This window comes from Pleurodeles waltl, chromosome 2_1 (genome assembly GCF_031143425.1).
Source record: "Pleurodeles waltl isolate 20211129_DDA chromosome 2_1, aPleWal1.hap1.20221129, whole genome shotgun sequence".
Taxonomy (NCBI): Eukaryota; Metazoa; Chordata; class Amphibia; order Caudata; family Salamandridae; genus Pleurodeles; species Pleurodeles waltl.
The window spans coordinates 710,917,496-710,940,415 of NC_090438.1; the positions used below are offsets into that span (position 1 = coordinate 710,917,496).

The following is a 22,920-nucleotide window of genomic DNA, read 5'->3' on the forward strand; positions in this document are numbered from 1 at the left end:
GTGACGCCACATAGACTAGAGAATAAGGGCAGCTGGCCATTTAGGTGTTTGGCCCTAACTATGCAGAGTTAAAGTTCAGCCCCTTTAGAGGGGAACTGGGGGTGGAGCTACAGACCTCCTGGTAGTTTCTATTGAGTAGTTACAGTTATTTTCTTTAGGGGAACCACTAGGATTAAGGGGTGTTAGTTTCAAGTAAGGGTTGGAAGTTGTCTGAACAACACCATGAGGAATGCACTCCAATTGACACAGGTTACAGGCACACAAACTATCCTTCCAAGACCAAATATAAACTCAAGAAGTAGATGGGGGGATTGGAACCACTGAGTGAACACCATTGCTCCATTTTGACCTGGAATGTCAACGGATTAGACAACAAGATAAAAGGGGGTCTAGTAGCCTCCTACATAAAAAGACACAAACCAGACGTGGTGCTAATATAGGAGATATCTGAAGGGGTCCCAATGTAAATTCCTAAACAGGGGAGCATATATACTACCGGCGCAAGCGGGATACACAAAGGCTCTAAGGGAGTCGCCATACTAGTATGGAAAAAAAAAACATTTACGCTCACAAAGTCATTGGTAGATCCATATGGCACATACATGGCTGTCAAAGGGGTGTGAGAAGGCATGGCATGACATTTGCAAGCATTTATGCCCTCCCGAAAATGCAACAACACACTCTAGAAAGAGTAGCAGGGATGTTAATAGACTCCTCCCACACTTGCATTTTTAGGGCAGTTCTAATGGTGTACTGAACTCAGATACTTAGATAAATCAGGCTCCCTACAGACATCTCTCAGGGAGACCCCAATGGCACGCTTTGTAAACACAATGGGCATAACAGACCTATGGCGCCGACAGCATCGTAACACCCGACAATGCTCTTATTTCCTGGGGACATACAGGGGCCCATATTTATACTTTTTGACGCTAAACTGCGCTAACGCAGTTTAGCGTCAAAAAGTTTTGCGCCGTCTAACGCCATTCTGAAGCGCCATGCGGGCGCCGTATTTATGGAATGGCGTTAGACGGCGCAATCAGACCGGCGCTGCCTGGTTTGCGTGGGAAAAAACCACGTAGACCAGACAGCGCCGGCGTAGGGGGAAAATGGCGCATGGGCGTCTTAAAATGGGGCAAGTCAGGTTACGTCGAAAAAATCGTCTTAACCCGACTTGCGCCATTTTTTAACGACGCCCATCCCCCATCAACATGACTCCTATCATTGGAAAGATAGGAGTCATGCCCCCTTGCCCAATGGCCATGCCCAGGGGACTTCTGTCCCCTGGGCATGGTCATTGGGCATAGTGGCATGTAGGGGGGCACAAATCAGGCCCCCCTATGCCACAAAATATTATTTAAAAAAAAAAAAAAAAAACTTACCTGAACTTACCTGAATGTCCCTGGGGTGGGTCCCTCCAGCCTTGGGTGTCCTCCTGGGGTGGGCAAGGGTGGCAGGGGGGGTCCCTGGGGGCATGGGAGGGCACCTGTGGGCTCATTTTGAGCCCACAGGCCCCTTAACGCCTGCCCTGAGCAGGCGTTAAAAAGTGGCGCAAATGCGCCGTTTTTTGCCACGCCAACTCCCGGGCGTCTCTTTTGCCCGGGAGTATAAATACCACGTAAAGGCCTGGGAGTCATTTTTTAGACGGGAACGCCTCCCTTGCATATCATTAACGCAAGGAAGGGGTTCACGCTAAAAAATGACGCACATTCCGGGAACTTTGGCGCTATTCGCCTCTAACGCCATAGTATAAATATGGCGTTAGTTGGCGTTAGTTTTGCGTCGAAATTGCGTCAAAAAAAACGACGCAATTTCGGCGCAAACGGAGTATAAATATGGCCCAGAGTGTTTTCAAGATTGGATTATATCTTTGCACCAGCAGGGGATGTGGAGAAAATAGAAGAAGTAGAATACCTACCAGAGGTTTATCTGACCACTCTCCTCTCTGGCTTAAGATGGGAACTAGAACCCAGGGGGAGTGGGCTGGATGGAGGTTAAATGCCTAGGGACTTAAAGATGGTGGAATTTCATGTGAACTCAGAACAGAAACTCAGTTATACATTAGTGAAAATAGAAATTCAGGCCCATATTTATACTTTTTTAGCGACGCATTTGCGCCGCTTTTTGACGCAAAAACGGCGCAAACTTGTAAAATCCAATTGTATTTTGCAAGTTTGCACCGTTTTTGCGTCAAAAAGCGGCGCAAATGCGGTGCTAAAAAAGTATAAATATGGGCCTCAGTGTCCTCAACAATCACATTCTGGGAAACCTTTTAGCCTGTCCTCAGGGATGGAGCACAAAATGGCATAGCTCATAAGAAGCGAAGAGAGGCACATGAAGTAGAATCCCTGGAACACCGATTACTGGACTTAGAGGGGCAGCCCGGTAGACTGGCATCATACATAAAATACCAGTCCTATGTCAGGAGTATCATTCACTGGCGCAGAACACCGCAAAATCCCAAGCACTGGCCACACAACACCGACTATACAAAATCAGCGATAAAGCCGGACGATTACTGGCATGGCTGAGAAAAAGAGAGATGGAGGCACGATGGGTACATAGCATGCAATACCAACATGGTGAAATTTAGAGTACAGTCCGGTCAATGGTGGGGGAATTCACAAGATACTATCAGGAATTTTATAAAAGGAGATAATTAGCAGACAAAACCCAGATAGAAGACTATTTGACCCCCACCCTGACACCAGAAGAATATAACTACCTCGAGGAAGGACTAAGCCTCGTAGAAATACGCAGTGCGATAGGTAAAATTAAACCGGATAAAACACCTGGTCCTAATAGGATCCCAATAGAATTCTTTAAAAAAAAATGCAAACCTCCTGAGTCTCCACCTGCTTAACATGTTTAGAGAAGCCAGGATAGAGGGGAGTATTCCCAAAGGCTGGCAAGTCTGGAAAGGACTGTAGTTCTTATCGTCCGATCTCCCTCCTCAACATCAAAACCAAAATACTAGCAACAATCCTCACAAAAAGGCTAATGGGAGTCATATCCCCGTGATTCATAAAGATCAATCGGGGTACATACCCAAGCGATCTACTAGATTGAATCTGCGTACGCTCCATAACTGGTTAGACGCCATAGGAGAGAGGAAGGAACCTCTTATGTTACTGTCATTGGATGCTGAGAAGGCATTTGATGCTGTCCACTGGCCCTTCATGAAAACGGTTTTGAGAATTTGGAATTTGGGCCCAAGTACTTAATGTGAATAACACTGTTATACCACTGCCCAATGGCAGCGGTCCAGGTCAATGGGGTAACATCGGATGACTTCATGATAGAGAGGTGGATGAGGCAGGGCTGCCCCCTCTCCCCATTATTGTTTGACCTATTGTTGGAGCCCCTGGCATGCATGATCCTCCAACACCCATTAATTTCGGGCTTCCGAGTGAGTGAGTGGGAGGGAGAAGATGAGAGAATCTCACTATATGCGGATGATATCCTGCTCTATGTTACCAGACCCCCATAACACCCTACCCAAACTGTTAAGAATATTTCAGCAATATGGTGCCCACTCAGGCTACATGATAAACTGGAATGAATCCAGCCTTTACTTGGGAGGAGGCAGCCTGCCCCACCTAGAACTCCCTGTGAACCTGAGAACAGCTACAGAAGGATTTAAATATCTGAGCATATATGTAACTCAAGAAAAGGAGCGTAACCTTGCTTGCAACATGAGAGAAGCCTTAAAAGCATTTCAAGATGATGTGGGGGGTGGAGGACTTTTCGGTTGACACTAATGGGTAGGGCAGCCATGTTCAACATGGTTGCCTTGCAAAAGTTTCTATACTTTTGCCAAAATACTTACAACCTGATCCCAGAATAAATCTTCATCAAAATTGATGGGGAACTCCGTAAATTACTTTGGAATGGGGGGCACCCTGGAACTGCACTACAGACACTTCAACGCAATCAGTGCAATGGTGGGTTATCTCTCCCTGACATCCGGCGTGCTAATGAGCAGCACACGTAATAGTGATAAATGATTGGGGACACGCGCCAGGAGATCATACTACCTGTTTATTAGAGAGGAGTCAATTCCAACATAAATCATATCTCCACTACCTCTACAAAGGGAAAGGGACACAGAAGCTCCTGTTAGCAACGCAACTCACAATAGCAGCCTGGAAAGATGTGGGGAAGTGTATGGGACGCCACGTGAAAATTACATGTGCAACTCCCATCTGGTTGGGAGCATACCGCAAAGAAATAGGGATAAAGGTGGGGATTTGCAGCCTGGGACAGAATAGGCATTTCTATAACAGGTGGCCTGCTATAGAATGGACAGCTCAAATCCTTTCCCTCCCTACAAAGGGAATATCACTTGACCAGCACACAGCACTACAAATACATGCAATTACAGCATGCATGAGAGGCGGAGAAAATAGATCTTAGAGACATCCAGGAATACGCCCCACTGGAAGGAGAGATCATAGAAAAAGCAATCTCCTGGACATATAAAACCATCAATAATAACATGCCCGACACACTTAACAAAATTGTGAGAGAGATGGGAGAGAGACCTGGGAGGTTTAAATGACACAGATTGGGAGGCAGCCCTGATGCACCCGCAGGAAGTGACCATCAAAACCAGGTTGAGGCTGATCCAATATAAAATCCCTCACAGAATTTACTATGACAGGTCACACCAAATAAAATCAGGAGGGCACCCTCCCCTCATTGCCCAAGGTGTGGTTCGGACACGGGTTAATTCCTGCACACACTCTGGTAATGTCTCCACATACAGCTATACTGGTAAAAAGGTTCTGAGTGAACTTGAGGCAGTACTGGAGGAAACAATCCCAGTAGATCCTAAATATATCTTGCTGGGGATACCGACTGACGTGGATATCCCAAGGTCTAAACTACTATTTGGAAACCTGGGTTTGTGGTGGCCAAAAGAGCTGTTTCTCGCTTGTTAGAGAATGGAAAAAAGGAATGGGCCTTGATGATGGCAGAAAAGGTGACATATAAGGCCAGAGGGTACCCGAGGACATTTAGTAAGATCTGGGGTCAATGGAGGAAATATTACCATCTTGAGGATGGGAGAAAGCTGGGGGCTCTCACTACCAATAACTTTCACTCCACATGAAGATAGCCAAAGTAATGCACAACCACCGGGGTCACCGAATTCCTGAACAAAGTTGCTTAATGTATTACTGTGTCATATTGAAAACTGATCGAACTGCATTCCACTTCGATGTAACTGTTTTGAGAATTAGCCCAACTGGGCATATAGCATGTTTCATTACAATATGAAAAACAACAAACATATTTATAAAAAATAGTTTAGTACATGTGGCTTTTAGTTCTCCAGTATTACAAAATGCATATTCTTGATGTGGCCAGGAAATCTCTGCACTGTGTTCCCTCAGCACACATTAAATTAGTGCTGTATTAGGCTCCCAGCTTAGTTGTGAAACGTGAACATGAAAGACCATGTGAAAACTGAGGAAGGAAGAGTAAAATGTTGTCTTGTTATTTAAATGCACTTTTTGTTTTTCTTCAACAGATTATAACAGCAGTGATCTTAAAACATCTTGTCGGAAGCATGAGCTTTACGTTAGTTTTCAAGATTTGGGATGGCAGGTGAGCAAAACTTACAATTCAATATGTGCTGCATGTATCATTTTGCTTACTATTATCCAGGTAGACTGTAGACAAAATAATAAAAATCCATCACAACTGAAGATTTTCCACCACCATTAGTGCATTTTAAAAATGTTTAATTCCAGTTTTCAGATTCTGGGAATGAGGAACAATTGGAATCTAGCAAAATCTCTTTTTTGTGCATCTACTTTTTTTTACTTTTTTACCTAAAAGATAAGGTGAGTTCTCATTTCAAGATCTATATTCTAAAGTTCACTATTGCTCCAGATGTAACTGGAGATGCTCTACAATAGGCTTTTTTACACATTGAGTTTTTTTTTATTTCATTCATCTTCATGACTGAGTGGACTTCCATTTAACCTTTGCAAACACTACTATGTTTCATAAGTTTAAGGTGGCATTCAGTATTGTGGAAAAATAGAAACCGTGACGTGTCAATACACTACTTGCCTTAATTACAAGCTAGGGTTTAAACTTTGAGAGGACAGGAGATTATGCAGGGATCAGAATTCCTGATAATGTGATAGAGGTCCTCGTTGGAGTGAAACAAACGTGTCACTGTTTCTAGGACCGAGCAGTGCAGGGGTTCCTCTCTGGCCCCCAGCCCTGTTTATCCACCACCCTGTCATGGAAAGGCTGGCAGAAACAGATGTCATGATCAGCACGGTGGCGCTGAGTTCATGGTCATTCTCCGAGTTGCACACCTTGCGATTCTGATACTAGTGGTTTCTACCTGAGGATTCTATCTGCCCCTGATGGCTTGAATACTGATCCGTACACCAACTGCGATAACGCATTTTTTCCTTACTACTGGACAGTTTTTATGACCACATCCACATTAGGTATGTTTTTTCTTGCTATCTCTGGCTTATCTTGCTCTAGTATCACTTTCTCACCTTCAAAAGGATATTTGGTCACATAAGAGTTTTTTCCTAACTACTCTCAACACGGATATCCTATCACATATAACTTTGTATGACTCTTCTCTCTTTTCTGTTTTTTCTAATGGGTGTACACTTTACCATAGACCCTTTTTGTCACGGCTCATTTTTTAAGACACTATCAATCCTCCCTTCCAGGTGGTTTGATTACCCACAGTGGTTTGTTTATGCTCTTAACCTTATCATCTAGTTAATGATCCCTGATTATCATCAGAATTGGTATTTCTTATCATTGCTTCTCTTTGCCCATCTAATCTACAGCCTTGAGAAAGTCAATGTGGCGAAACACGTGTCAGCTTTAAGCTGTATATTGGACCTATTTCACCTTGATAAGAATAAAACTTTATCATCACCAACTATGTGGCTTTGGACTTTCAGTTGTTTTCCACTTGGACGAACTATGCCGAACTACTTATCGTGTGCCCTGGTCTATATTGACATTCATTATTGCCGACTTTTTTAGTCAGCATCTTCAACACCCTTGGTGGTTTGGTGTTACACCAGGTTGGCACCCAATAATACAGGATTTTGTTTCCAGTACATTGTCTATTCACTTGATTGGATATGCGAGATTATGGCACTTGCCACCTGTTGTTTTGTGTATTGTCTGTAAATTATGCCTGCTCTGCACTCCTAGCTTTGTTTGAAACACTGCAATAATACATTCTTTGAATACTTTACTAGATATTGCTATTATCTGTACAGAATATGGATTCATTTGATGATAACAGGGATGCCATGTTAGAAGAGATTTTCCAAACCAGTACTTTTTCTTCCCGTACGACTGCACCAAACAAGAAACAGGAAGGTTTAAGAATGAAATTTATAAAATTGGAACACGTCAAAAAACAAGAACTCTGTAGATGGTGGGATTACACCATTCTACAAAAATACATTGACAATAAACAAATCCCTAGAGGCTTAAGAGTTGTCCTCTTCCCTTCCTTTGAGAACTTAAGTCGCAAACTTCTTAAAGAATGGGAACAGTTACTAATTACATCCTCCTTTGGAATGATGGACATCCTTACCAGGGATGCCCAAAATAAAAGAGACAAGATATTAGAAGACATTTTGTTACTAGAAAGAGAAATTAGAGACATCAATCTTCCAGAAGCAAAAGAAAAAACTTCAAAATACTGAAGGGAGTCATTCAAAAATATCAAGAATATATTAAAGATAAGAAATTACGTAAACTGAGAAGGGATGATAATGATTACAAAAACTGTAGAATTTTCACTTTTGCATCTAAATTCGACAACATTAAAATGGACAAAAGTGAGGGGCCTCAATATAAATCCATTGTTGATCTAACTTCTATTACCTCCACTAGTGACACAAAATTATCCAGTGCCTCCAGCCTTTCGAATGGAGATACTGGGGACTCTTCACGACAATCCATAGATACAGCTAGTCACAAATCGCCTTTTTTGTTAGAGCTGGAGAGATACCGAAAGGGCCAAAAACAACCTCAAACAAGAGAGGAAACACACACAAAACTATCAGGAGAGGCAAAAAGAAGCGTCAGAGGCCCAGTGAAAGAATGAGAGTGGGTGACTACCAGGTCGACTTCCCGTCCCCAGAAGTGATACTCAATAACTTGCCAGTTTCTGTTGATACAAATAATGAAATTTCCATTGTCAATTTATCCAATTTTGAACTAAATGAACAGCAAATAAAGGTCTTGAGCAAAGGACTAGGCTTTGTTCCAACATCATTGCCTGATTTTATGCAGTTACATGTTAATCTATACAAATTTGTACGCAAATGCAAGCTGTTTAAATTCTTCGAAGGCAAAACTACATTGACAGCTTCTAACATGTCCTTGCACACTGCACCTAGCGATTTGGCACTAAAAGACATAAAGAACATTCAAACTCTACTCTCAATAGAACACATCTCCAGCCCCTCTCCATCACTATTAGACATTCTGATAGACCTAGAGATTGATTCCAATTTAGGCATAGACAGTGGACTAAAAACATCATCCAAATTTACACCATGCTTACCGACTGACAACGTCGTGAATATCTTTTATAGATAAGTTACACAAGACCTGTATCGACTAGAAGATCTGCACTGTACAGGTCGCAAAAGCATAATGCATAACATCACCAGATTGGAGAGAGAGGCTTTAAATTCTCTAACTAAGGCACAAGACATAATTATTAAAGAAGCAGACAAAGGGGGCAATATAGTCATCATGAATAAGGCTGACTACATAAGGGAGTTAGACCGTCAACTCAATGATGTCTGTGCATATCAGAAATTGACACACAATCCTCTTAGGGAGGTCAATAACTGCATACATCAGAAACGTATTAATTGGAGAGACAGATGTCTCATCACGGACATGTAATACCGTTATATGTACAACCCGACACCAATTTCCCCTTGCATTTATGTACTTCCCAAAATACACAAAACAGGTGCATTTACACCAGATAGACCTATAATTTCAGGGATAGGATCCCCTACAGAGAAACTATCCAAATACATTGACATTTTTTTGTAACCATTTGTCAGTAACCTTCCTTCCTACATCAGGGACACCAAAGACCTACTGTGCACAATTAGTGATGTTGAGTGGACAGAGGGACACTATCTAGTAACTTTAGATGTCACATCACTATACACGAGTATCCCCAGACTGATGGGTATGGTCGCCATCCAACATTTTTTGGACACACGAGATGCCACATTTTTAGAACATTCCAACATGTTGATTGATCTCATTGAAACAGTTCTGGACAACAACATTTTTCTACACAATGGAACATGGTACCGTCAAATACAGGGAGTTACAATGGGGGCAAAATTTCCCCCCTCTTTTGCAAACTTGTACACAGTTTTTTTTTAAATTGATACACCTATGGAGACAATGCCCCCCAGAATTGTCACAACACATTCTATACTGGGGAGGTACATAGACAACATACTTCTTTTTTGGTCAGGAAACTCTGACCTACTGGGCCAATTTCTCCAACATCTCATCACCAATTCATTCAACATTAACTTTTCGGGGGAACACAGCACAACCCAAATAAACTTTCTTGATGTGACACTATACATTGAACAAAATAGTCTCTGCTCTAAACTCTATAGGAAACCTACAGCCTGCAACTCAATCTTGCATGCAATTAGTTCTCATCCTATTTCACAAGTTAATGCCATCCCATTTGGGTAAATCACCCGAATCAAATGAAACTGGAGTGAGGCCAATGTTTTCAAGAAGGAACTTGAATTAATGAATTTGCGTTTCACACAAAGAGGTTACGGACAGAATATTTTGAACAAAGCCAACAAGAAAATCAGTTATGTAAAAACACTGGATCTTTTGACTGCATCTAAAAGTAAGAAAACACATAGACAACTATCTCTAATCACTCCTTTCAATGCCTTAAGTCCACCGATCCACAAAATATTTCACAAACATTGCCACTTTATACTAACTGATAATTGCCTCAAAAAGGGTCTCACCATGAATACCAGTATTACCTACAGTAGAGGCCGTACCTTACATGATTCTCTATGTCACAGTTTTTTACCACCTGACACCACTAACACTTGGCTACCCAAACCACCTATGGGTTCGTATAAGTGTGGTCACTGTAACTTCTGTTGCTACATTAAGGATAAGTTGGTAAGTTTCAAATACAATACCAACACTTCATACAAAATTCACAATTTTATCAACTTTAATACTAGATTTGTTGTATATTGTTTAGTATGCACTTGCAATCGCATCTATATCGGCAGCACCATTAGATCACTAAAAGAAAGAATCCAGGAACATATTAGAGCCATTCGTACCAACAAAAGCAATTATCCTTTTGCTGTGCACTACAACACTAATCATGGCCAACGAGAAATCCTGGGAATCACTGCACATGGGATAGATGTAGCTACCGTCCCACCCCGAGGGGGCAACAGAACCCTGGCTCTCAGATGTCTGGAGAGCTCTTGGATTATCAAACTCAGAGCGGTTGAGGAGGGGCTCAATGTGGGAAAGGACCTACATGTTTTTTGTAACCATAAGATTTATCCCTGATTTTGAGTTTGGGCGCATGTTATCCATGATAGCCAAACCCCATAGTGCGCAATGCAACTTGGCCTTCAGACGTGTAGGGATTTTTTCACATGTTATTGTATCTATAATAATAGTTACAATTTATACATTTTAAGCCTACTTTTTAATGTTTACAAATTCACATTTAAATTGGTGCTCATTTTTTACCATTATTTCATCGTTATTGCTGTTGCTTATGGCCCTTGAATGTAGTTTCCCATACAGCCTCATCTGTTAAACATGTTATTAAGCCTGTACCAACTGTATCGATATAGGTCTCAGGAATTAATTGTTACACCAAAAAACTTGTGCCCTCAATGTTTAAATTGTGTTTGACCTATCAATGTATGCGCATGTATATTGTTAATTTGAACAACTTGCCATACTGCCAAATACTCTGAGTCCACTACAAAATGGCGCTCGCTTTCTTCTATTATCTGTTCATGCTCCTCACTTAGTCCCTTTTCTGTTTCTCTTACCACTGCAAGTTTTAAATCACCTCGCTTCACATCGCGTTATAGTTACGATGTGATCCCGACGCCTCAGAGCACGGCCAACAAAATAATAAGGTGAGCACGCTTCGTTTCTTATCTATCTTTTTTTATTATAGACTCACGGGCTCCTTGCCTTAGCCGCTCTAGGATATTCCTAGCAACTTATCCAATGCCTTTAAATCGCTATCCTCTTTTTACTATACTCGTTTGCTGAATTGGCACGCTGCAGACATACAGGACAGCTTTATTTATTTATTTTTCAGTAATTTAGGACACCACGTTAACCCCTTCTGTGCCCAGGACGTAATGGTTACGTCCTGAGGCACAGTGCTGCTGTGCCCAGGACGTAACCATTACGTCCTGTGCACAGAGCCCAGAGGGAGCGCTCTCGCTCCCTCTGTGGGGTTCCCCCCCACCCCCCCAAGTCAGGGATGGAAGGGGAAGCCCTTCCCCTCCCACCCCCGACCCCCCCCAACCCCCCCTGTGACATCAGCACGCGAGCGCGCGCTGATTAGTCACAGGGTCTCCCCCATCGCACTGGAAGCAGAGCTTCCAGCGCGATTGAAAAAGAAATGCTTTTGCATTTCTTTTTCAATCCCATGGGGGAGGCCCCGAGAGGCTTCAAAGGGAAGGAAATGTATTTCCTTCCCTTTGAAGTCTCTCACAGGTTTCAAAAGCCGGATTGCTTGCAATCCGGCTTTTGAAACCCCACTAGACACCAGGGATTTTTTTTTTTTCCCTTGAAATTGGCAAAAGGGTGCGACCCCTGGGGCAAGGGTCGCTCCCAGGGGGGCATTTTTTTAGGAAGGCCTTTTCTGCCCCCCCTGGGGGCAGATTGGCCTATTATTAGGCCGATCTGCCCCCAGGGGGGGCAGAAACCTCTAGGCACCAGGGACCTTTTTTTTTTTTTTTTTTTTTTTGTGATGATTTCTTTTTTTTTAGGTGGGGAGCGATCCCTTAGGCAAGGGTCGCTCCCCTACGGGGCAATATATATTTAGGCCATTTCTGCCCCCCTTGGGGGCAGATTGGCCTATTTTGATAAGGCCAATCTGCCCCCAAGGGGGGCAGAAACCATTAGACACCAGGGAGTTTGTTTTTGCGCGCGTATGTCACGCAACAAAGCGACCCCTTTGGCAAGGGTCGCTCCCAGGGGGGGCAATTTTTTGGGAAGGCCTTTTCTGCCCCCCTGGGGACAGATCGGCCTATTATTAGGCCGATCTGCCCCCAGGGTGGCAGAAACCTCTAGGCACCAGGGATCTTTTTTTTTTTTTTTTCTTTTTGTTATGTTTTCTTTTTTTTTAGGTGGGGAGCGACCCCTTAGGCAAGGGTCGCTCCCCTAGGGGGCAAATTATATTTAGGCCATTTCTGCCCCCCTTGGGGGCAGATTGGCCTATTTTGATGAGGCCAATCTGCCCCCAAGGGGGGCAGAAACCATTAGACACCAGGGAGTTTTTTTTTTTTGCGTGAATTTCACGCAAGGGGAGCGACCCCTTAGGCAAGGGTCGCTCCCTGGGGAGGGGGTGGGGGGGGATTATTTTAGGCCATTTCTGCCCAACTGGGGGGGGTAGATCAGCCTATTTTGATTCGGCTGATCTGCCCCCAAGGGGGGCAGAAACCACTAGGCACCAGGGATTTTTTTGTTTTTCTGTTTTACAGATGGGGAGCGACCCCCTTGGACAAGGGTCGCTCCCCTGGAGGGGCAAAATGTATTTAGGCCATTTCTGCCCGCTTTGGGGGCAGATCGGCCGATTTTAGGTCAATCTGCCCCCAAGGGGGGCAGAAACCACTAGGCACCAGGGATCTTTTTTTTGCGCTGTCACACAAGGGGAGCGACCTTGTAGTCAAGGGTCGCTCCCCGGGGGGGGGTAGGGGGGGGCAAAATTATTTTAGGCCATCTCTGCCCCCCCTGGGGGCAGATCGGCCTATTGGTATTAGGCCGGTCTACCCCCAGGGGGGGCAGAAACCTCTAGGCGCCAGGGCAATTTTTTTTTGTGTGTTTTTTTTATTGGTTTGGTGTTTTTTTTAGAGAAGGGGAGCGACCCATCAGGCAAGGGTCGCTCCCCTGTGGGGCAAATTGTGTTTAGCCCATTTCTGCCCCCCTTGGGGGCAGATTGGTCGATTTTAGGTCAATCTGCCCCAAGGGGGCAGAAACCACTAGGCACCGGGGATTTGTTTTTTGGCGCCAATGTCACGCAGGGGGAGCGACCCCGTAGGCAATGGTCGCTCCGGGGGGGGGGGGGTTCAGGGGGCAAATTTATTTTAGGCCGTTTCTGCCCCCCCTGGGGAGGCAGAAACCTCTTGTTGCCAGGGCAAAAAAAAAATGTGTGTTTTTTTTTTTTTTTTTTTTTGTTTTTTTTTAGAGATGGGGAGCGACCCATCAGGCAAGGGTCGCTCCCCTGGGGGGCAAATTGTGTTTAGACCATTTCTGCCCCCCTTGGGGGCAGATTGGTCGATTTTAGGTCAATCTGCCCCAAGGGGGCAGAAACCACTAGGCACCGGGGATTTGTTTTTTGGCGCCAATGTCACGCAGGGGGAGCGACCCCGTAGGCAAGGGTCGCTCCGGGGGGGGGGGGATGGGTGTTCGGGGGGCAAATTTATTTTAGGCCATTTCTGCCCCCCCTGGGGGCAGAAACCTCTTGTTGCCAGGGCAAATTTTTTTTTTTTTTTTTTTTTTGCTTTTTTTTTAGAGATGGGGAGCGACCCATCAGGCAAGGGTCGCTCCCCTGGGGGGCAAATTGTGTTTAGACCATTTCTGCCCCCCTTGGGGGCAGATTGGTAGATTTTAGGTCAATCTGCCCCAAGGTGGCTGAAACCACTAGGCACCGGGGATTTGTTTTTTGGCGCCAATGTCACGCAGGGGGAGCGACCCCGTAGGCAAGGGTCGCTCCGGGGGGGGGGGGGGTGTTCGGGGGGGCAAATTTATTTTAGGCCATTTCTGCCCCCAGGGGGGGCAGAAACCTCTTGTTGCCAGGGCAAATTTTTTTTCTGTGTTTTTTTTTTGTTTGTTTGGTTTTTTTTAGAGATGGGGAGCGACCCATCAGGCAAGGGTCGCTCCCCTGGGGGGCAAATTGTGTTTAGACCATTTCTGCCCCCCTTGGGGGCAGATTGGTAGATTTTAGGTCAATCTGCCCCAAGGGGGCAGAAACCACTAGGCACCGGGGATTTGTTTTTTGGCGCCAATGTCACGCAGGGGGAGCGACCCCGTAGGCAAGGGTCCCTCCGGGGGGGGGGGGGGGGGAGTGGGTGTTCGGGGGGCAAATTTATTTTAGGCCATTTCTGCCCCCCCTGGGGGCAGATCGGCCTATTATTAGGCCGATCTGCCCCCAGGGGGGGCAGAAACCTCTTGTTGCGAGAGCAAATTTTTTTTTTGTGTTTTTTTTTTTGTTTGTTTGGTTTTTTTTAGAGATGGGGAGCGACCCATCAGGCAAGGGTTGCTCCCCTGGGGGGCAAATTGTGTTTAGACCATTTCTGCACCCCCTGGGGGCAGATTGGTAGATTTTAGGTAAATCTGCCCCAAGGGGGCAGAAACCACTAGGCACCGGGGATTTGTTTTTTGGCGCCAATGTCACGCAGGGGGAGCGACCCCGTAGGCAAGGGTCCCTCCGGGGGGGGGGGAGTGGGTGTTCGGGGGGCAAATTTATTTTAGGCCATTTCTGCCCCCCCTGGGGGCAGATCGGCCTATTATTAGGCCGATCTGCCCCCAGGGGGGGCAGAAACCTCTTGTTGCCAGGGCAAATTTTTTTTTTGTGTTTTTTTTTTTGGTTGGTTGGTTTTTTTTAGAGAAGGGGAACGACCCATCAGGCAAGGGTTGCTCCCCTGGGGGGCAAATTGTGTTTAGACCATTTCTGCGCCCCTTGGGGGCAGATTGGTAGATTTTAGGTCAATCTGCCCCAAGGGGGCAGAAACCACTAGGCACCGGGGATTTGTTTTTTGGCGCCAATGTCACGCAGGGGTAGCGACCCCGTAGGCAAGGGTCGCACCTGGGCAGGGGGGGTTTGGGGGGGTGGGGGGTCAAATTTATTTTAGGACATTTCCCCCCCCCCCGGGGCCGGCTGAGCTAGAGGCCAAAATCCACAGGTAGGCACTTTGCAAAAAACACCTCTGTTTTCTGTGAAAAAATATGTTGTGTTTTGGGCCATTTCCTTTTGTGGGCGCTAGGCCTACCCACACAAGTGAGGTACCATTTTTATGGAGAGACTTAGGGGAATGCTGGGTGGAAGGAAATTTGTAGCTCCTCTCAGATTCCAGAACTTTCTGCCACAAAAATGTGAGGGACATGTGTTTTTTTAGCCAAATTTTGAGGTTTCAAAGGATTCTGGGTAACAGAACCTGGTCCGAGCCCCGCAAGTCACCCCTCCTTGGATTCCCCTAGGTCTCTAGTTTTCAGAAATGCACAGGTTTGGTAGGTTTCCCCAGGTGCCGGCTGAGCTAGAGGCCAAAATCCACACGTAGGCACTGTTTTCTGTGAAAAAATGTGATGTGTCCACGTTGTGTTTAGGGCCATTTCCTGTCGCGAGCGCTAGGCCTACCCACACAAGTGAGGTATCATTTTTATCGGGAGACGTGGGGGAACGCTGGGTGGAAGGAAATTTGTGGCTCCTCTCAGATTGTAGAACTTTCTGCCACAGAAATGTGAGGAACATGTGTTTTTTTAGCCAAATTTTGAGGTTTGCAAAGGATTCTGGGTAACAGAACCTGGTCCGAGCCACACAAGTCACCCCATCTTGGATTCCCCTAGGTCTCTAGTTTTCAGAAATGCACAGGTTTGGTAGGTTTCCCTAGGTGGCGGCTGAGCTACAGGCCAAAATCTACAGGTAGGCACTTTGCTAAAAACAGGTCTGTTTTCTGTGATGTGTCCACGTTGCGCTTTGGGGTGTTTCCTGTTGCGGACGCTAGGCCTACCCACACAAGTGAGGTATCATTTTTATCGGGAGACGTGGGGGAACGCTGGGTGGAAGGAAATTTGTAGCTCCTCTCAGATTCCAGAACTTTCTGCCACAAAAATGTGAGGGACATGTGTGTTTTTAGCCAAATTTTGAGGTTTGCAAAGGATTCTGGGTAACAGAACCTGGTCCGAGCCCCGTAAGTCACCCCTCCTTGGATTCCCCTAGGTCTCTAGTTTTCAGAAATGCACAGGTTTGGTAGGTTTCCCTAGGTGCCGGCTGAGCTAGAGGCCAAAATCTACAGGTAGGCACTTCGCAAAAAACACCTCTGTTTTTTTTCCAAAATTTAGGATGTGTCCACGTTGCGCTTTGGGGTGTTTCCTGTCGCCGGCGCTAGGCCTACCCACGCAAGTGAGGTGTCATTTTTATCGGGAGACTTGGGGGAACGCTAGGTGGAAGGAAATTTGTAGCTCCTCTCAGATTCCAGAACTTTCTGCCACAGAAATGTGAGGGACATGTGTGTTTTTAGCCAAATTTTGAGGTTTGCAAAGGATTCTGGGTAACAGAACCTGGTCCGAGCCCCGTAAGTCACCCCTCCTTGGATTCCCCTAGGTCTCTAGTTTTCAGAAATGCACAGGTTTGGTAGGTTTCCCTAGGTGCCGGCTGAGCTAGAGGCCAAAATCTACAGGTAGGCACTTCGCAAAAAACACCTCTGTTTTTTTCCAAAATTTAGGATGTGTCCACGTTGCGCTTTGGGGTGTTTCCTGTCGCCGGCGCTAGGCCTACCCACGCAAGTGAGGTATCATTTTTATCGGGAGACTTGGGGGAACGCTGGGTGGAAGGAAATTTGTAGCTCCTCTCAGATTCCAGAACTTTCTGCCACAGAAATGTGAGGGACATGTGTTTTTTTTAGCCAAATTTTGAGGTTTGCAAAGGATTCTGGGTAACAGAACCTGGTCCGAGCCCCGCAAGTCACCCCTCCTTGGATTCCCCTAGGTCTCTAGTTTTCAGAAATGCACAGGTTTGGTAGGTTTCCCTAGGTGCCGGCTGAGCTAGAGGCCAAAATCTACAGGTAGGCACTTCGCAAAAAACACCTCTGTTTTTTTCCAAAATTTAGGATGTGTCCACGTTGCGCTTTGGGGTGTTTCCTGTCGCCGGCGCTAGGCCTACCCACGCAAGTGAGGTGTCATTTTTATCGGGAGACTTGGGGGAACACTGGGTGGAAGGAAATTTGTAGCTCCTCTCAGATTCCAGAACTTTCTGCCACAGAAATGTGAGGGACATGTGTTTTTTTAGCCAAATTTTGAGGTTTGCAAAGGATTCTGGGTAACAGAACCTGGTCCGAGCCCCGCAAGTCACCCCTCCTTGGATTCCCCTAGGTCTCTAGTTTTCAGAAATGCACAGGTTTGGTAGGTTTCCCTAGGTGCCGGCTGAGCTAGAGGCCAAAATCTACAGGTAGGCACTTCGCAAAAAACACCTCTGTTTTTTTCCAAAATTTAGGATGTGTCCACGTTGCGCTTTGGGGTGTTTCCTGTCGCCGGCGCTAGGCCTACCCACGCAAGTGAGGTATCATTTTTATCGGGAGACTTGGGGGAACGCTGGGTGGAAGGAAATTTGTAGCTCCTCTCAGATTCCAGAACTTTCTGCCACAGAAATGTGAGGGACATGTGTTTTTTTAGCCAAATTTTGAGGTTTGCAAAGGATTCTGGGTAACAGAACCTGGTCCGAGCCCCGCAAGTCACCCCTCCTTGGATTCCCCTAGGTCTCTAGTTTTCAGAAATGCACAGGTTTGGTAGGTTTCCCTAGGTGCCGGCTGAGCTAGAGGCCAAAATCTACAGGTAGGCACTTCGCAAAAAACACCTCTGTTTTTTTCCAAAATTTAGGATGTGTACACGTTGCGCTTTGGGGTGTTTCCTGTCGCCGGCGCTAGGCCTACCCACGCAAGTGAGGTGTCATTTTTATCGGGAGACTTGGGGGAACGCTGGGTGGAAAGAAATTTGTAGCTCCTCTCAGATTCCAGAACTTTCTGCCACAGAAATGTGAGGGACATGTGTTTTTTTAGCCAAATTTTGAGGTTTGCAAAGGATTCTGGGTAACAGAACCTGGTCCGAGCCCCGCAAGTCACCCCTCCTTGGATTCCCCTAGGTCTCTAGTTTTCAGAAATGCACAGGTTTGGTAGGTTTCCCCAGGTGCCGGCTGAGCTAGAGGCCAAAATCCACACGTAGGCACTGTTTTCTATGAAAAAATGTGATGTGTCCACGTTGTGTTTTGGGCCATTTCCTGTCGCGAGCGCTAGGCCTACCCACACAAGTGAGGTATCATTTTTATCGGGAGACGTTGGGGAACGCTGGGTGGAAGGAAATTTGTGGCTCCTCTCAGATTGTAGAACTTTCTGCCACAGAAATGTGAGGAACATGTGTTTTTTTAGCCAAATTTTGAGGTTTGCAAAGGATTCTGGGTAACAGAACCTGGTCCGAGCCACACAAGTCACCCCATCTTGGATTCCCCTAGGTCTCTAGTTTTCAGAAATGCACAGGTTTGGTAGGTTTCCCTAGGTGGCGGCTGAGCTACAGGCCAAAATCTACAGGTAGGCACTTTGCTAAAAACAGGTCTGTTTTCTGTGATGTGTCCACGTTGCGCTTTGGGGTGGTTCCTGTTGCGGGCGCTAGGCCTACCCACACAAGTGAGGTATCATTTTTATCGGGAGACGTGGGGGAACGCTGGGTGAAAGGAAATTTGTAGCTCCTCTCAGATTCCAGAACATTCTGCCACAAAAATGTGAGGGACATGTGTTTTTTTAGCCAAATTTTGAGGTTTGCAAAGGATTCTGGGTAACAGAACCTGGTCCGAGCCCCGCAAGTCACCCCTCCTTGGATTCCCCTAGGTCTCTAGTTTTCAGAAATGCATAGGTTCGGTACGTTTCCCTAGGTGCCGGCTAAGCTAGAGGCCAAAATCTACAGGTAGGCACTTCGCAAAAAACACCTCTGTTTTTTTCCAAAATTTAGGATGTGTCCACGTTGCGCTTTGGGGTGTCTCCTGTCGCCGGCGCTAGGCCTACCCACGCAAGTGAGGTATCATTTTTATCGGGAGACTTGGGGGAACGCTGGGTGGAAGGAAATTTGTAGCTCCTCTCAGATTCCAGAACTTTCTGCCACAGAAATGTGAGGGACATGTGTTTTTTTAGCCAATTTTGAGGTTTGCAAAGGATTCTGGGTAACAGAACCTGGTCCGAGCCCCGCAAGTCACCCCTCCTTGGATTCCCCTAGGTCTCTAGTTTTCAGAAATGCACAGGTTTGGTAGGTTTCCCTAGGTGCCGGCTGAGCTAGAGGCCAAAATCTACAGGTAGGCACTTCGCAAAAAACACCTCTGTTTTTTTCCAAAATTTAGGATGTGTCCACGTTGCGCTTTGGGGTGTTTCCTGTCGCCGGCGCTAGGCCTACCCACGCAAGTGAGGTGTCATTTTTATCGGGAGACTTGGGGGAACGCTGGGTGGAAGGAAATTTGTAGCTCCTCTCAGATTCCAGAACTTTCTGCCACAGAAATGTGAGGGACATGTGTTTTTTTAGCCAAATTTTGAGGTTTGCAAAGGATTCTGGGTAACAGAACCTGGTCCGAGCCCCGCAAGTCACCCCTCCTTGGATTCCCCTAGGTCTCTAGTTTTCAGAAATGCACAGGTTTGGTAGGTTTCCCTAGGTGCCGGCTGAGCTAGAGGCCAAAATCTACAGGTAGGCACTTCGCAAAAAACACCTCTGTTTTTTTCCAAAATTTAGGATGTGTCCACGTTGCGCTTTGGGGTGTTTCCTGTCTCCTGCGCTAGGCCTACCCACAAAAGTGAGGTATCATTTTTATCGGGAGACTTGGGGGAACGCTGGGTGGAAGGAAATTTGTAGCTCCTCTCAGATTCCAGAACTTTCTGCCACAGAAATGTGAGGGACATGTGTTTTTTTAGCCAAATTTTGAGGTTTGCAAAGGATTCTGGGTAACAGAACCTGGTCCGAGCCCCGCAAGTCACCCCTCCTTGGATTCCCCTAGGTCTCTAGTTTTCAGAAATGCACAGGTTTGGTAGGTTTCCCTAGGTGCCGGCTGAGCTCGAGGCCAAAATCTACAGGTAGGCACTTCGCAAAAAACACCTCTGTTTTTTCCCAAAATTTAGGATGTGTCCACGTTGCTCTTTGGGGTGTTTCCTGTCGCCGGCGCTAGGCCTACCCACACAAGTGAGGTATCATTTATATCGGGAGACTTGGGGGAACGCTGGGTGGAAGGAAATTTGTAGCTCCTCTCAGATTCCAGAACTTTCTGCCACAGAAATGTGAGGGACATGTGTTTTTTTAGCCAAATTTTGAGGTTTGCAAAGGATTCTGGGTAACAGAACCTGGTCCGAGCCCCGCAAGTCACCCCTCCTTGGATTCCCCTAGGTCTCTAGTTTTCAGAAATGCACAGGTTTGGTAGGTTTCCCTAGGTGCCGGCTGAGCTCGAGGCCAAAATCTACAGGTAGGCACTTCGCAAAAAACACCTCTGTTTTTTCCCAAAATTTAGGATGTGTCCACGTTGCTCTTTGGGGTGTTTCCTGTCGCCGGCGCTAGGCCTACCCACACAAGTGAGGTATCATTTATATCGGGAGACTTGGGGGAACGCTGGGTGGAAGGAAATTTGTAGCTCCTCTCAGATTCCAGAACTTTCTGCCACAAAAATGTGAGGGACATGTGTTTTTTTAGCCAAATTTTGAGGTTTGCAAAGGATTCTGGGTAACAGAACCTGGTCCGAGCCCCGCAAGTCACCCCTCCTTGGATTCCCCTAGGTCTCTAGTTTTCAGAAATGCATAGGTTCGGTACGTTTCCCTAGGTGCCGGCTAAGCTAGAGGCCAAAATCTACAGGTAGGCACTTCGCAAAAAACACCTCTGTTTTTTTCCAAAATTTAGGATGTGTCCACGTTGCGCTTTGGGGTGTCTCCTGTCGCCGGCGCTAGGCCTACCCACGCAAGTGAGGTATCATTTTTATCGGGAGACTTGGGGGAACGCTGGGTGGAAGGAAATTTGTAGCTCCTCTCAGATTCCAGAACTTTCTGCCACAGAAATGTGAGGGACATGTGTTTTTTTAGCCAAATTTTGAGGTTTGCAAAGGATTCTGGGTAACAGAACCTGGTCCGAGCCCCGCAAGTCACCCCTCCTTGGATTCCCCTAGGTCTCTAGTTTTCAGAAATGCACAGGTTTGGTAGGTTTCCCTAGGTGCCGGCTGAGCTAGAGGCCAAAATCTACAGGTAGGCACTTCGCAAAAAACACCTCTGTTTTTTTCCAAAATTTAGGATGTGTCCACGTTGCGCTTTGGGGTGTCTCCTGTCGCCGGCGCTAGGCCTACCCACGCAAGTGAGGTATCATTTTTATCGGGAGACTTGGGGGAACGCTGGGTGGAAGGAAATTTGTAGCTCCTCTCAGATTCCAGAACTTTCTGCCACAGAAATGTGAGGGACATGTGTTTTTTTAGCCAAATTTTGAGGTTTGCAAAGGATTCTGGGTAACAGAACCTGGTCCGAGCCCCGCAAGTCACCCCTCCTTGGATTCCCCTAGGTCTCTAGTTTTCAGAAATGCACAGGTTTGGTAGGTTTCCCTAGGTGCCGGCTGAGCTAGAGGCCAAAATCTACAGGTAGGCACTTCGCAAAAAACACCTCTGTTTTTTTCCAAAATTTAGGATGTGTCCACGTTGCGCTTTGGGGTGTTTCCTGTCTCCTGCGCTAGGCCTACCCACAAAAGTGAGGTATCATTTTTATCGGGAGACTTGGGGGAACGCTGGGTGGAAGGAAATTTGTAGCTCCTCTCAGATTCCAGAACTTTCTGCCACAGAAATGTGAGGGACATGTGTTTTTTTAGCCAAATTTTGAGGTTTGCAAAGGATTCTGGGTAACAGAACCTGGTCCGAGCCCCGCAAGTCACCCCTCCTTGGATTCCCCTAGGTCTCTAGTTTTCAGAAATGCACAGGTTTGGTAGGTTTCCCTAGGTGCCGGCTGAGCTCGAGGCCAAAATCTACAGGTAGGCACTTCGCAAAAAACACCTCTGTTTTTTCCCAAAATTTAGGATGTGTCCACGTTGCTCTTTGGGGTGTTTCCTGTCGCCGGCGCTAGGCCTACCCACACAAGTGAGGTATCATTTATATCGGGAGACTTGGGGGAACGCTGGGTGGAAGGAAATTTGTAGCTCCTCTCAGATTCCAGAACTTTCTGCCACAGAAATGTGAGGGACATGTGTTTTTTTAGCCAAATTTTGAGGTTTGCAAAGGATTCTGGGTAACAGAACCTGGTCCGAGCCCCGCAAGTCACCCCTCCTTGGATTCCCCTAGGTCTCTAGTTTTCAGAAATGCACAGGTGTGGTAGGTTTCCCTAGGTGCCGGCTGAGCTAGAGGCCAAAATCTACAGGTAGGCACTTCGCAAAAAACACCTCTGTTTTTTTCCAAAATTTAGGATGTGTCCACGTTGCGCTTTGGGGTGTTTCCTGTCTCCGGTGCTAGGCCTACCCACGCAAGTGAGGTATCATTTTTATCGGGAGACTTGGGGGAACGCTGGGTGGAAGGAAATTTGTAGCTCCTCTCAGATTCCAGAACTTTCTGCCACAAAAATGTTAGGGACATGTGTTTTTTTAGCCAAATTTTGAGGTTTGCAAAGGATTCTGGGTAATAGAACCTGGTCCGAGCCCCGCAAGTCACCCCTCCTTGGATTCCCCTAGGTCTCTAGTTTTCAGAAATGCACAGGTTTGGTAGGTTTCCCTAGGTGCCGGCTGAGCTAGAGGCCAAAATCTACAGGTAGGCACTTAGCAAAAAACACCTCTGTTTTTTTCCAAAATTTAGGATGTGTCCACGTTGCGCTTTGGGGTGTTTCCTGTCGCCGGCGCTAGGCCTACCCACGCAAGTGAGGTATC

At 46.3% G+C, this 22,920-nt stretch overlaps 1 protein-coding gene across 1 annotated transcript in view; it reads left to right on the plus strand.

Moving 5' to 3' along the window:
* BMP6 (bone morphogenetic protein 6) overlaps positions 1 to 22,920 on the plus strand; it is a 571,121-nt gene that overhangs the window by 427,153 nt on the left and 121,048 nt on the right. Inside the window, exon 5 of the mRNA XM_069217123.1 lies at positions 5,534 to 5,610. Coding sequence (XP_069073224.1) covers positions 5,534 to 5,610 — 77 coding nt within the window. The remainder of the gene's footprint in view (positions 1 to 5,533; positions 5,611 to 22,920) is intronic.